This window comes from Vulpes lagopus, chromosome 5, assembly GCF_018345385.1.
Source record: "Vulpes lagopus strain Blue_001 chromosome 5, ASM1834538v1, whole genome shotgun sequence".
Classification (NCBI taxonomy): Eukaryota; Metazoa; Chordata; class Mammalia; order Carnivora; family Canidae; genus Vulpes; species Vulpes lagopus.
The window spans coordinates 9,808,109-9,819,888 of NC_054828.1; the positions used below are offsets into that span (position 1 = coordinate 9,808,109).

The 11,780-nt window shown below is 59.5% G+C and overlaps 1 protein-coding gene across 1 annotated transcript; it reads left to right on the top strand.

Annotated features, from left to right (window-relative positions):
- Window positions 1-465: 465 nt before the first annotated feature.
- Window positions 466-11,544, top strand: CBX6 (chromobox 6). The gene is made up of 5 exons (XM_041755089.1): window positions 466-629; window positions 810-853; window positions 1,019-1,084; window positions 1,236-1,302; window positions 5,749-11,544. The coding sequence occupies exons 1-5, from the start codon at window positions 561-563 to the stop codon at window positions 6,748-6,750; spliced, it is 1,248 nt and encodes a 415-aa protein (XP_041611023.1). The 5' UTR covers window positions 466-560; the 3' UTR covers window positions 6,751-11,544.
- The last annotated feature ends 236 nt before the right edge of the window (window positions 11,545-11,780 follow it).

Genomic DNA, 11,780 nt, shown 5'->3' on the forward strand with positions numbered 1-11,780 from the left:
TCCCGCAGGGCCTGGCAAGGCAACAGCAAATGCATTTCTGCTGTATCATATTTAACTGTTTGCAAACTTCTGCTGGGAGGATGCGCAGCCTCTGCAGCGACTCCATGGTCCTTCCCCTGCTGGGGCCTAGCGAGTCTTGCAAGGGGGAGGTGTTAACAGGAGGGAGAAGGTGTCAGCTATGGCGGGCCGGGAAGATGGAGAAGGGAGCAAAAAAGTGCCTGTTAGACTGCACTGCGCCAGACCAGGCTTCCCACGAGCCCAGCACCCACCGGGGTCCGCGCCGGGACTCCCGCCGCGCGGCGAGGCCCCTTTAAGAGGCAGCGCGCGCCCCCGCCCCGCGAGCGCTCACTTTCCCTAGCAACCGCCCCGGGGGAGGGGGAGGTCCTGGCAACGCCGCGCCTGCCCCGAGGGGTCACGTGACGGCCCGCAGCTGGAACGCGAGCGCGCGCCCCGCCGCGCGCCCGCCCGCCGGGGCCTGTGCGCTGCGGCGCGTGCGCGAGCGGTGCAGCACCGGCCGCGGGAGCAGGGAGTATTATGGGCTGTGGGTGCCGCTGAGCAAGATGGAGCTGTCTGCAGTGGGCGAGCGGGTCTTCGCGGCCGAATCCATCATCAAGCGGCGGATCCGAAAGGTGAGCCTCCTCCCGAGGCGGGACGCCTGGCCCCGCAGCCGGTGTCCGGGTCCGCGGCCCATCGGGGCGAAGCGGTCCCGCCGACCCGGGCTCTCTCGCCCACCCCCGCGCCGCCGCCTCCTCGCGTCCCCGCATCCTCCCCACCCCCACTCCCCCCTTTTTTTCTTCTCTGTTTTTCAGGGACGCATCGAGTACCTGGTGAAATGGAAGGGGTGGGCCATCAAGTAAGTGCCGGTGGGGGCCGGGGGCGAGGGGGGAGGGGAGGCAGCGGACCGCGGGGCCTTTTTTCCCCTTGGGGGTGGGGGTGTAGGGGGTGCACGTTTGCTGCTTCGCATGTGCCTCTGCCTGTTGGGTTTTCATTTTTATTTCGTGCATGTGTGACTCGGCAGGTACAGCACTTGGGAGCCTGAGGAGAACATCCTGGACTCGCGGCTCATTGCAGCCTTCGAGCAGAAGTGAGTTTAGGGAGCTGGCAGGGACGGCGGGGCCAAGGCTCGGCTGGGGCGCCGCGCGGGGAAGCGGGGGAAGCGGGAGCGCCGGGGAGGGCAGCGCGGAGTGGGGCCCGGGAAGGGGCTCTTTTTAACCTTTGGCGTTTCTCGGCCGCAGGGAGAGGGAGCGTGAGCTGTATGGGCCCAAGAAGAGGGGACCCAAACCCAAAACTTTCCTCCTGAAGGTAACCTGGCCCAGCCCCAGCAGCCCCCTCGCGGGCCCCTAGCCCTGGCGCAGCACGGGGCCTGCAAGGGAGGGACAGATCCGCGGCTGCCCAGGCAGGCGGACCTTTCCAGAGGGGCCCCAGCTGGGCAGGGGGTGGTTGTGAGGCCCCCGACGAGCCCCTGGCAGCCGGCCCTGGCCCGCGCCCGCTTCAGCAAGAGGGGCCTGGGAGTGGGGAGTGAGCGGGGAGGATAATCCTCGCTGACAAAACCGGGATTTGGGGGTTTGGGCAGGCCAGCCGGGCTCCAGCATGGGGATGGTTGAGGCAGGTGGGGGCTGTCCACCTGAGGGGGTGGCAGGGAGGTTACTTCTGCACAGGCCAGGAGGCCAGCCCTCCCCTCTCCCCCAGCCTTGAGATGGGAGGGCTCTGCCTGGAATTAGAACCCATGGGGAGAGTAAATGTGGTTTTCCTGAGGGCTGGGAACAGGGAGCATTTGGGGGCCACCTGCCTCCCCGACTCCTGCTTCCTTCTCTCTTAGGATTTGCTCTGCATGCCTCCCCTCCTGGGGAGGGGAATCCAACTTGAATTTGACCTTAGATCACTTCACTTTGAGCTTATCACCTGGGCTGGGCCGCTGGCTTCTCCCCACCCCTGGCTGTTTCTGGAGACGAGGATGGGGTGGGAGGGAGTGAAAGCGGAGCTCATCGGCCTTGGCAAGGGAGGGAGACCTAGCTCAGGAGGAAGCCATCTTAGAGGTTTGGGGGGGATTATCTAATTTTCCTCAGTGAGGAAGAACAGAGTCGGAGAGCGAAGGTGAGATGGCCCTAGGAGAGAGGCAAGGCTGCAGGCGCGCCTCCGTGGGGTACCCCAGTCGCCCCAATAATCTAATGGCTCCGGGCCCCTTCCCACCCTGACAGCCTGTGTGGCGATTGGCAGGGGAATGAAGGGCAGGGAAAGCTCCGCAGGAAAGCGACTGTGCAGAATGCGCAACCTCAGCATCTCCAGTTTGTGCAAAAGGCTCAAAGCCCCAGGAGGGTGGGGGTGGGCCTCTCCAGCCCCACCCCCACCCCCACCCCGAAAGGACTGTGCATGTGTACGGGTTCGGACTTAAAGCGGAGCCGTGGAAGAACTGTCGGTGTCCAGAATTACCTATTTCCGTGACTCCTATTGCCAGCCGACACTCGTTAGGGGGACCCGCGGAGGAGCTCCCTCAACCCTTCATGCCTGAGAGGAGGGATGGGGCGGAGCAGCTGGAGGGCGGGTGGCTGTGTGACAGCCTCTCAGCGCAGCTGGAGCACCCTCTAGCGGTGAAGTGAGTAATGACCGTGAGCTTGGATTTCACGAAATGCCATTTTCCTCCTTGATAGCTCCAGCTTCTGAGCTGGCTCTGGGCCTACCTAACACGGTGCCGAGCCCTCACATTGATTATCTCCTTTAATCCTCTCAACCCTATGAAGGCGTAGGATTCCCATTATGCAGCTGAGAAAAATCGAGGCCCAGAGAGGGGAGGTGACTTCTGTGAGCTCCTACCCCCCCCACCCCCCCAGCTTCCCGGCTTCATTCTGGCTCCTGGTCTTCACCCTGTCTGTCAGAGAGTCCACATCAAGTTGAAGGGACAAGGTGAACACACCCCAGAAACTGAAGGCTGCAGAGATGGGGTGGGGGGGGGAGGTGGAGAGGCAGATGAGAGGACCCGGACCCAGACCTGGACCTTACGAGAGTGATGTGGATATTTGTAAGGGGTAATGGAGGCCAGCTTGGTCTGAGCCCAGAAGTCTGTGAGTCACCGAGGGGCATTGTGTATAGTAAACAAATTCTACTGAACACTTACTTTCTGCCTGCAAGGAAACAGGAGCCCAGGAGGTAGGTTGTGATTTATCCCCACTTTACACATAGAAAAACTGAGGCCAGGGAGGTGGTGGAACTTGCCCCGGGTCACAGAGAGTCCGTGGTAGGGTCCAGCTCTTTCATCTGTGCTGTCATCTGTCGTACATGCCAGCCCCTCCGAGCCATGCCTCTCCCCCTGTTTGCCCACAGCAGTAAACGCTGGCTGTGGTTCACATTTTTAATTCACGGGCAGACCCAGGTCCCACCTTCACAGAATTCTCAGCCTGGAGAGGGGAAAGGAGCAGGAAGGTTAAACTAGTCTCTTTTCAAAAAAAAAAAACAAAAACAAAAACAAAAACTTAAAAGCTATAAAGTAAGAAATGTTTCTCTTACAAAGTTTGGAAATCATACATTAGTAGAAGATTGTTGCTCATAAACCCCCTGTCCGTCCCACCCCCCACCCCCCCATGGATAAATCTAGTATTTGTCGAGTACTTGCTGTGTGCCAGTCCCGGTGCTGAACAGGTGTTAGCATGTTATCTGATGGTATGTGATGGGCCCCCCAGCCGGAGTTTCATCCCAGGTCTGAGGTTTACCCCCTTTCACCACACCCTGGGGACCATCACCATGGGACTGGGGCAGAGGCCTGGGAGCTCAGGAAGCTCGCTGAGGGCATCAGCGCTGACCCCCTGGGGGATAAGAGGGGAAGGTTCCCCCAAACTCCCTTGGGGATGAACCTGCAAAAGGCCCTGTTTGCCAAGCCGAGGAAAGGCTAATTCTCCCGCCTGGGTGTGAGAAGGGATGCGCCTGGGTGTGAGAAGGGATGCGAGGGAACCAGACCTTGGCTGGTGTGCTGCAGGAGGACCTGGCCGTCCTGGCATGGGGCAGGCTGGGCCTTGTGTGCTGCCACCTAGTGCTCAAAGGGTTGTTGGCCAAGCAGCCCCCCAATCTTTCCCATGTAGAGTTAAAAGTGTGCTGCTACCACATTCCAAAGACCCCTTGTTAATTCAGCAAATAAGTCTGCAAACACTGCTTCTGGGGGTTGTGGTCAAATACGATCTAGTTTTGCCTGAGGGGCACCCGGGCCACCACACATGGACTGTTAAGTGCCTAGTGCTGTGGGGTGGGATATGGAGAGGCCCCAGACTGCAGATCCCACTCCCGGGGAGCTTACAGACTGTCCGTGGGCATGTGTCCTCTTGGCCTCTGTCTCCCATGTGGATTGAGCCAGACACCGCCTAGCAAGTCTCCCCCACCAGGAGCCAGGCTGTCTGTAGATGACAGATCAGTCACTGCCTCTACCCTCTGTCCAGTCATTGTTTTTAATTCCTTGACCGCCTCTGGGCTCTTCATCCCCACTGTTTGTCTTCGTGGCACCCCTGTGGCAGGCCACCAGAGCCTCAAGCGTGGTTGGCTCAGAAAGGACCAGGGCTCCCTCCTCAGGCTTCATCCTCTGAGACAGGCCTGCCCCCCCTAAGCTGTGCTCCTCTAGGCCCCATTCGTCCTTTATTATGTCGAAGCTCCCAGCATCCTCCCCGCCTGTCCCTTGTCTCCTCCATGGAGGGCAGCCCCTGTGTGTGTTCATAGTCGTAGCACCAAGCAGCTTGTGACTCTACTACTTTGTTAGTGAAGGAAGGACTGGCCATGGTGGACGTTTTATGTGGCCTTGAGAGTTCCTTGCCCTGAACTTGGCAAGGTCTCTCAGGGCCCTGCCACACCCCCCATCTTCTACGAGGTGGTAGGTGAGCTTCTACAGAGTGCAGGGGCTTTACAGATTTCACAGCTGGGGGTGCAGCAGCTCCCAGGCGCCTGGGACAATTCCCCTGGCTGCCCACAGGCCTGCTCAGCCATCCCACCCCACCCTGCAGGCTATCTTGGCTCCCATATGAGGTTGGTCCCATCCCTTGGCCTATCCCTGCCAGACCCTTGTCTCACTGGGGTAGATTCCAACCTAGGCTTTAGGTGCCAGCTTTGGAATCTGTAGGCACTGATTTGCTCAGACCCAGGCCTTGCGCCACATCCGGGGCAGACATGAATCAGACCCAAGAGGGGAAGTGGAAGGGGCTGGGAGCGTACAGGAGGGGCCAAGAGGGCCAAGTGTCTGTCCCAGAGGTGATGACCAGCCAGGAAGGGAGTCCAAGCTGGAGGTGCAGCCTGTTCAAAAGCAGAGAGCACAGAGCCCTTGGGACCCTGCAAGTAGGTCAGTAGCACTGGGGGGTGGGGTGGAGCAGGGAGGGGCCTCCGTCTTCCTCTGTCACCAAGAATTGGTGCGAGGAGGAGTGCCAGGCTAGGCCGGGATCCTCCAACGAACAGTTAGGTAGGGGCTTCTAGCAAAGGGCTGTTCTTCCCACGCAGTGACCTGATGGCTATACTCTTTGGTGTCAGCGAGTATAGCTACCAACCCATCTGTCCCCGGGGCCCACAGCCAAGCTAGCAAAAGCCATGGATCTTACAGCCCTGCTTGGTTGAGGGTACCCCTGCCCGCAGACCTGTGCACTTTGCTCCAGCTGTCTGACCCCGTTGCCTTGGGAGCTCCGCAGATGCTCCGAGATGCTCTCGGGCTGGTTTAAGGGCACAATACTTGTGGGTGGCTGGCGCCCACAAGCCAAGGCTCTGCTCACCCCGCGCTCTGCCCCACAGGCGCGGGCCCAGGCCGAGGCCCTCCGCATCAGCGATGTGCACTTCCCGGTCAAGCCCAGCCCCAGCGCCTCCTCGCCCAAGCTGCACTCCAGTGCAGCCGTGCACCGGCTCAAGAAGGACATCCGCCGCTGCCACCGCATGTCCCGCCGCCCCCTGCCCCGCCCAGACCCCCAGGGTGGCAGCCCTGGCTTGCGCCCCCCCATCTCGCCTTTCTCCGAGACGGTGCGCATCATCAATCGCAAGGTCAAGCCTCGGGAGCCCAAGCGAAACCGCATCATCCTCAACTTGAAGGTGATCGACAAGGGCACAGGCGGGGGCGGCCCCGGGCAGGGGGCCGGAGCCCTCGCTCGCCCCAAAGTCCCCTCCAGGAACCGCGTCATTGGCAAGAGCAAGAAGTTCAGCGAGAGCATCCTGCGCACCCAGATCCGCCACATGAAGTTTGGCACCTTCTCGCTGTACAATAAGCCCCCGCCTGGCCCTCTGCCTCCGCCGCCGGTGGGCAAGGCTGACACGGCGGCCTCCCCGGGCCCCGGGCTGCTCCTGGCTGCCCCTGCTGCCCCCTACGATGCCCGCAGCTCCAGCTCGTCTGGCTGTCCCTCACCAGTACCGCAGTCCTCCTCCGACCCTGATGACGTGCCCCCCAAGTTGCTCCCTGAGACCATGAGCCCGTCTGCTCCCAACTGGCGCGAGCCCGAAGTGCTTGACCTGTCCATCCCTCCTGAGGCCGCGGCCACCAGCAAGCGGGTGCCTCCCGATGTCCCTGCTGCCGTGGGCCAGGCACTTCCCGCGGCCCCTGAGCCTGCCAGTGCCTCCTCCGAGCCTGAAGCTGGGGACTGGCGCCCCGAGATGTCACCCTGCTCCAATGTGGTTGTCACCGATGTCACCAGCAACCTTCTGACAGTCACTATCAAGGAATTCTGCAACCCTGAGGATTTCGAGAAGGTGGCTACTGGGGTAGCAGGTGGCAGTGTGGGTGGTGGCAGCGGTGGGGTGAGCAAGTGAGGGGGCTCCACTGAGGAGGGGGGCTTGGGGGGGCCCTCCTGCCCAAAGTCCTACTCTTGCTCCCACCCCCGCCCTTGCCCTCAGACACCTCTGCCTGTGCTTTGCTTGTTTCAAATGGCTCGGTGTTGACACCCCGGGATGGGGCCGGGCAGTTGGAGCCCCGAGGCCCCGTGGGAGCAGCAGTCCCAGAACAGGTTAGGGCTGGAGTGGGGCGAGGGCACTTGGAAGTCCTCCCTCTTGCCTCTTGGCATCCTCCTTGCCCGAGCATGGTGGGGCCTGCTGGGTGGCTCCTGGGGAGCCCCCAAGCCTGGGGTTCAGCTGCCTCATCCGCATCCCACTCTCTCTCCCCGGCTTGCTTCCAGCTCTCGCACACAGCATCTGATTTCTCGGTGCTAACCTGGCAGCTGTGGGGCCCCTTAGGAGACCCCCTCCCACCGTGGGCACCGTCCCTTTCCCTCCCCTGGATGCCTGGGCAGGAGGGCCAGGGATGGCAAAGCCCCGTCAGAGATTGAGGTGAGGCCGGCCTCGGCCCCTCCCTCAACGCCAGTGAAGGTGGCAGGAGCGGGGCCAGAGGCCTGGGTCTTCCCACTTCTGGACAGACCCAGCTAAGGTGGTCCCCTTAGCTTCACCCCAACCCAGCTCCTTCTTCATCCCCGTCTCAAAGGTTGGAGGGGCTGGCAGGGTGCCCCCCCACCTGCCACAGCCTCCCAGCATCTAAAGGGCCCTTCAGTTCTTGACCAAAGGTGCTACAAGAACCTGCCGTGGAAACTTCCAGCTGGCGTGCCTACCTGCCGCCCCACGGCATGTTTGTGCGTGTACCTGGATGTGCACAGGGCCCGCCAGGGCTTTCCAGGTGGCTTCCTTGAAGGTTCCTCAGAATGAGGTGGTCAAAGGCCCACCCGTGCTGGGGTGCGTGCCCCCACACCCTTCCCTGGGGCGGTCCGCCCCACCAGCCAGGCCTCTGCTGCAGACACAGCATGGTGGAGACCCAGGTGGAGAGGGGAGCCCCAGCCCTGGCCTTCTCCTTCCTCCTCGGTGTCTGGGGGAAGGAGGAAGCCTGGAAACCATTCCCAGGCAGGGGGCTCCTGCCTCTCCAGCCCCCCTCTCTCTTGCTTCTGACCGCTGAGGCTTTTCTCACAGCACAGCCTGCTTGAAGCAGTGGGAGGCCCTGGCGCCCAGGGCAGCTTTCCTTCTCTCTGTTGCCAGGGAGCTGAGGTGTCCATGCCAGCAGAGACCAAGGCCCCAGTCTTAGGCCAGGCACTGGGAGGGCGGGGAGGCCAAAGGGGGTGACCAAAGAGGGGGCCTGTGTTCTTCAGGAGAGGGAAGGTATACGGGACCCGGGCTCTGGTGCACTGTGGGAACTCCTCCGCCCCTGCTAGCCCCGGGTCTCAGTTGGTATGGGTGGCACGTCCCTGAGCATGGCTCAGGGAGCTTCTTGGCGTGTGCTGCAAGAGGTCACAACTCAGAAGCATGATGGCAAAAGGTAGGAGGAGGCAGAAAGGGAACCCCGTTGTAAACAAATGCCTTTGTCCGAAGTATAGGAGGATTTGTTCTTCCAAATCTCCCTGCCAGGGGCTGAGGCATGGCCCCTGCTCCTCCCCACCCCAGGGTGTAGAACAAGGGCCCTCACAGGGTTTGGGGGGCTGGTACTCCTAGACCCCTCCCTACCCTGCCCTTTGTGTTGGCTCTGTGGCCGTCCAAGTGCCAATTGGCTTCCCCCCAAATAAGGGCTGGTATTTCTCCTCTGTCCTTAGAGGGGATTTCCCCCCTGACCCCTCACCCCAGGTGAGTGACCACCTGGGTGCCAGTTACAGGTGTTTCCAGAGACCATAGAAATGTGTTTTCCTGAGAGTCCGTGTCATTCGTGACTTTTTTTGTAAAGAAGTTGTGTTTTCAGAGGTGATTTTATGACAGGAAAGTGAAAGAATTAGTTTTGCAAAAAAACAAAAAACAAAAAAAGAGGAAAAAAAAGAAAAAAGAAATAGAAAAAATATTGTGGGATTCCTATGGGGTCGGGGTGGGAGTGGGGGGGAGAGAAAGAGATATTTAAAGAAAACTAGTACCGCAATGATTGCACAGGTGAGGTGGCGGTGTTAGGAACGGGGATGGAGGCCTAGGCCTGGCTGGTGGGGCCCTAGCATCTGGCCGGATGCTCGCTCTCTTTGGCCCCAGGCAGGGGACGACCTCCCTCCTGTCCTGGGCCCAGACCCCACACCTACCCTCCTTCAAAGGGAAGGATGACCACTGGCCCTGAGGGAACTAGGCAAAGCTGCAGCGGCCAGGCAAATGGAGCAGAGATTTAGGGGGAGGTTGTGTGTTGGGGGGGTGGTCAGCGGGAGTCCCACTGTTGCATCATTGGTGACTTTGTCCAGGAAGGCTGGTGAGCAGATAGAGTTGGGTTTTCTTGCTCTCTTCAATTCGTTTGCCAGCTTGTCGGGTCGTCTGGTCCCTCCCTCCTCATCACCCCAAAGACCATGACACCCCTGAGCTTCCCTGGCCAGGTGGGGATACAGGCTTCAGGAAGACAGGAGCTATAGACTCTGGGAGAATCTTAGGTGGTGGCCCTAGGGGATCAGGGGTAACCACGGGGAGAGGGGGATCCCTTCTCTTTCCACAGGTGGGTTGCTGTGCCTGATGCTCAGCCATGTGGCCCCCACCCCATCTCAGCACACACAGAGGCACGCATGCACACTGCTTCGAGGTGGGCACCTCCCCTGGGAGGCCTAGGTGGGCACAGGGGCAAGAGCAAGTAGAGCCCTCCTTACCTCTCTCCCAGGGTGGCTCTGAGCGGGGACCCATAACTCTCCCCCCACACTCTTGCACGAATCAGCCTCCTATGGGCCCTTCCTCTCCCCTTGCTGCTTTTCCGTTTGCCTAATTACCAAGCAGAAGTTGCATTCTGGTTTGCTTTATTTTTATATGTAAAATACCCCCAAAGCTCGAGCTCCTCCCATATTCAGTATCGGTTGGGGCATCGATTGTCTCCCCATAATGCCACCCCCTCCCCACCCACGTGTCATAGGAAACAGGTGAGGTCTGGTGTCTCTGGTTTGAGGTGGGAAGTTGGGACACCTCCTGGTCTCATCCCCCTCTCTGAGCCTCAGTGTGCCCTTCTATGAAATGGGTGTATTGGGTGCAGGGCCTCTTCATAAAGCATTGCTGGTGTCCAGACAGCTGCTTAGGATTCAGTGCTGGTGGAGGGTGCTGGCACTGGGGCCTCCAGCCTCCCTCCCACAGCCCCCTTTCATTCTTGCCTGCACAGGGGTCTGGGGCAGAACAAGCTCCATCCTTCCCCTGCTCTGGAAAGAAGTGATGATCGAGGCCCACCCTCAGTGTGACGTGGGCAGAGTGAGAGGGATCACCCTATATAAAAGACCAGGGAACTGGGGCTCAGAGGCAAAGCTGCTTCTCTGGGGTGAAGAGCCCAGCTGCTCTGGCGTTTCAAAGGTGGGGAAAGCCCCTTCAAAGGTGGGGGCCCGGGTGCTGAAGCCACCACAGAGCTGACAGGCTCTCTGCCCCCCCCACAGCCTGTGCCCGGCAGTCGTGGGTAAGGGGTCAGCCCAGAGGAGGAGACTGTTAGGTCTGAGGGGCTGGGCCGTCACCAGTCCTTTTAGCCTCCATGGGACCTGAGTGGACACACCACCGTTCCCAGCTTTTTGGGTTTTTATTGGCTGTTTGGGTTGGGTTTGTGGTTTTTTTGTTTTTGTTTTGTTTTTGCACTTGGCCCACGCCGGACAGTGGAGCCCCACGTGGTCAGTTCCACTTTCGGGCTCCCATGCACTAGCCCAAGGCAGCCTCTTGGAGGTTGGTATGGTTTAAGGAATCACTTTTAAAAAGAAAAGGAAAGTGTTTAAAGGTTTAAGTTTTTTTCAATCTGCATCTCCTCTCAGATTCAGAAAGAAGTTTAGGGGCTAAAACTCCAGGAGAGGGTTTCCCTAGCCTGACTCCGTCTTGTGACAGTCAACAAGGTGCCAGGATAGGGGGCCGGGCCGAGTGGGGATGGAGGACCCCACCTCCCAGGCCCGCAGGGTCCCCCCGCTGCACCTTGAAGGAGTCAGTACCCCACTCCAGCAGTGAGTGAGTGCCTACTGTATGTGGAGCTTCAGCTAGGCAAAGTGGGGCTGATGGTCTAAGGGGGGGGGGGCCCTCGCAAGAGGCCAAGGTAGAAGGAACGAAGGGTTCTGGGGCCTGCCCCTGTTGTCGAGTGGAGTGCAGATGGACACTTTTTGTTCGTTTTAATTTAAAAAACACAAAGGCCTAAAGAAATGTATCTTATAATTTTTTTTAATTTTTGAAAAGCTCATTTAATGAATTGTGCACGAATGAATTCTATATATATAAAATATACATATATAGCTCTATATTTGGGGAGGGGCACTGTCTCTTTTTTTCTCTTTCTCATTTTGAAAATGAAGTGTTGTTGCCTTTGTCTGTGGTTCAACCATCCAGCTCCCAGCTGGCTAAACTTTGCCTCCAGTGGTTTAAAGAGAGGGAACTAGTTGGGTTGGCAGGAGACCAGGAATGGAGATGCCTCCCCAGCGTGGGGGTGGGTCCCCTCTGCCCCCGTCCACCTGCCCCCTCCCAGAGGTCGAGGGTGGAGAAGACGGCTCGTGTTGGGTGTGGGTTTTGGTTCTGTTCTGGATTCGGTTGTTTCTGGGCCGGGGGAGGGAGGGTTTGTGCCGAATACTCTCGTCTTGTACGTTTAGTTCTGCTGCTCTTCAATGTTGTATCAATGCCAGGAAGGGGGAGTGAAAAGCCTCTTTTGCCCCCCCAAATAAATTGTCACATTCCGAAGCTAAGGCCTAGCCCCTGGGGTAGGGATGTGTCTGTCTCGTTTCTTCCCGACCGTCCCCATGGTCCGTAGGAGCATCAGGCATCAGGCCAGGCCCCTCCCGCTGCAAGAGCTGGGGGGTGGGGGGGGTGGGGGGGGGTGGCCTGTCCCTCCAGCTGTGACTCATTGCCAGCCCATTGTGAGGACCCCTGCACAGCTGAGACCCAGGTCCTTCCACTTGTCTGACCCTGAAAAAGGC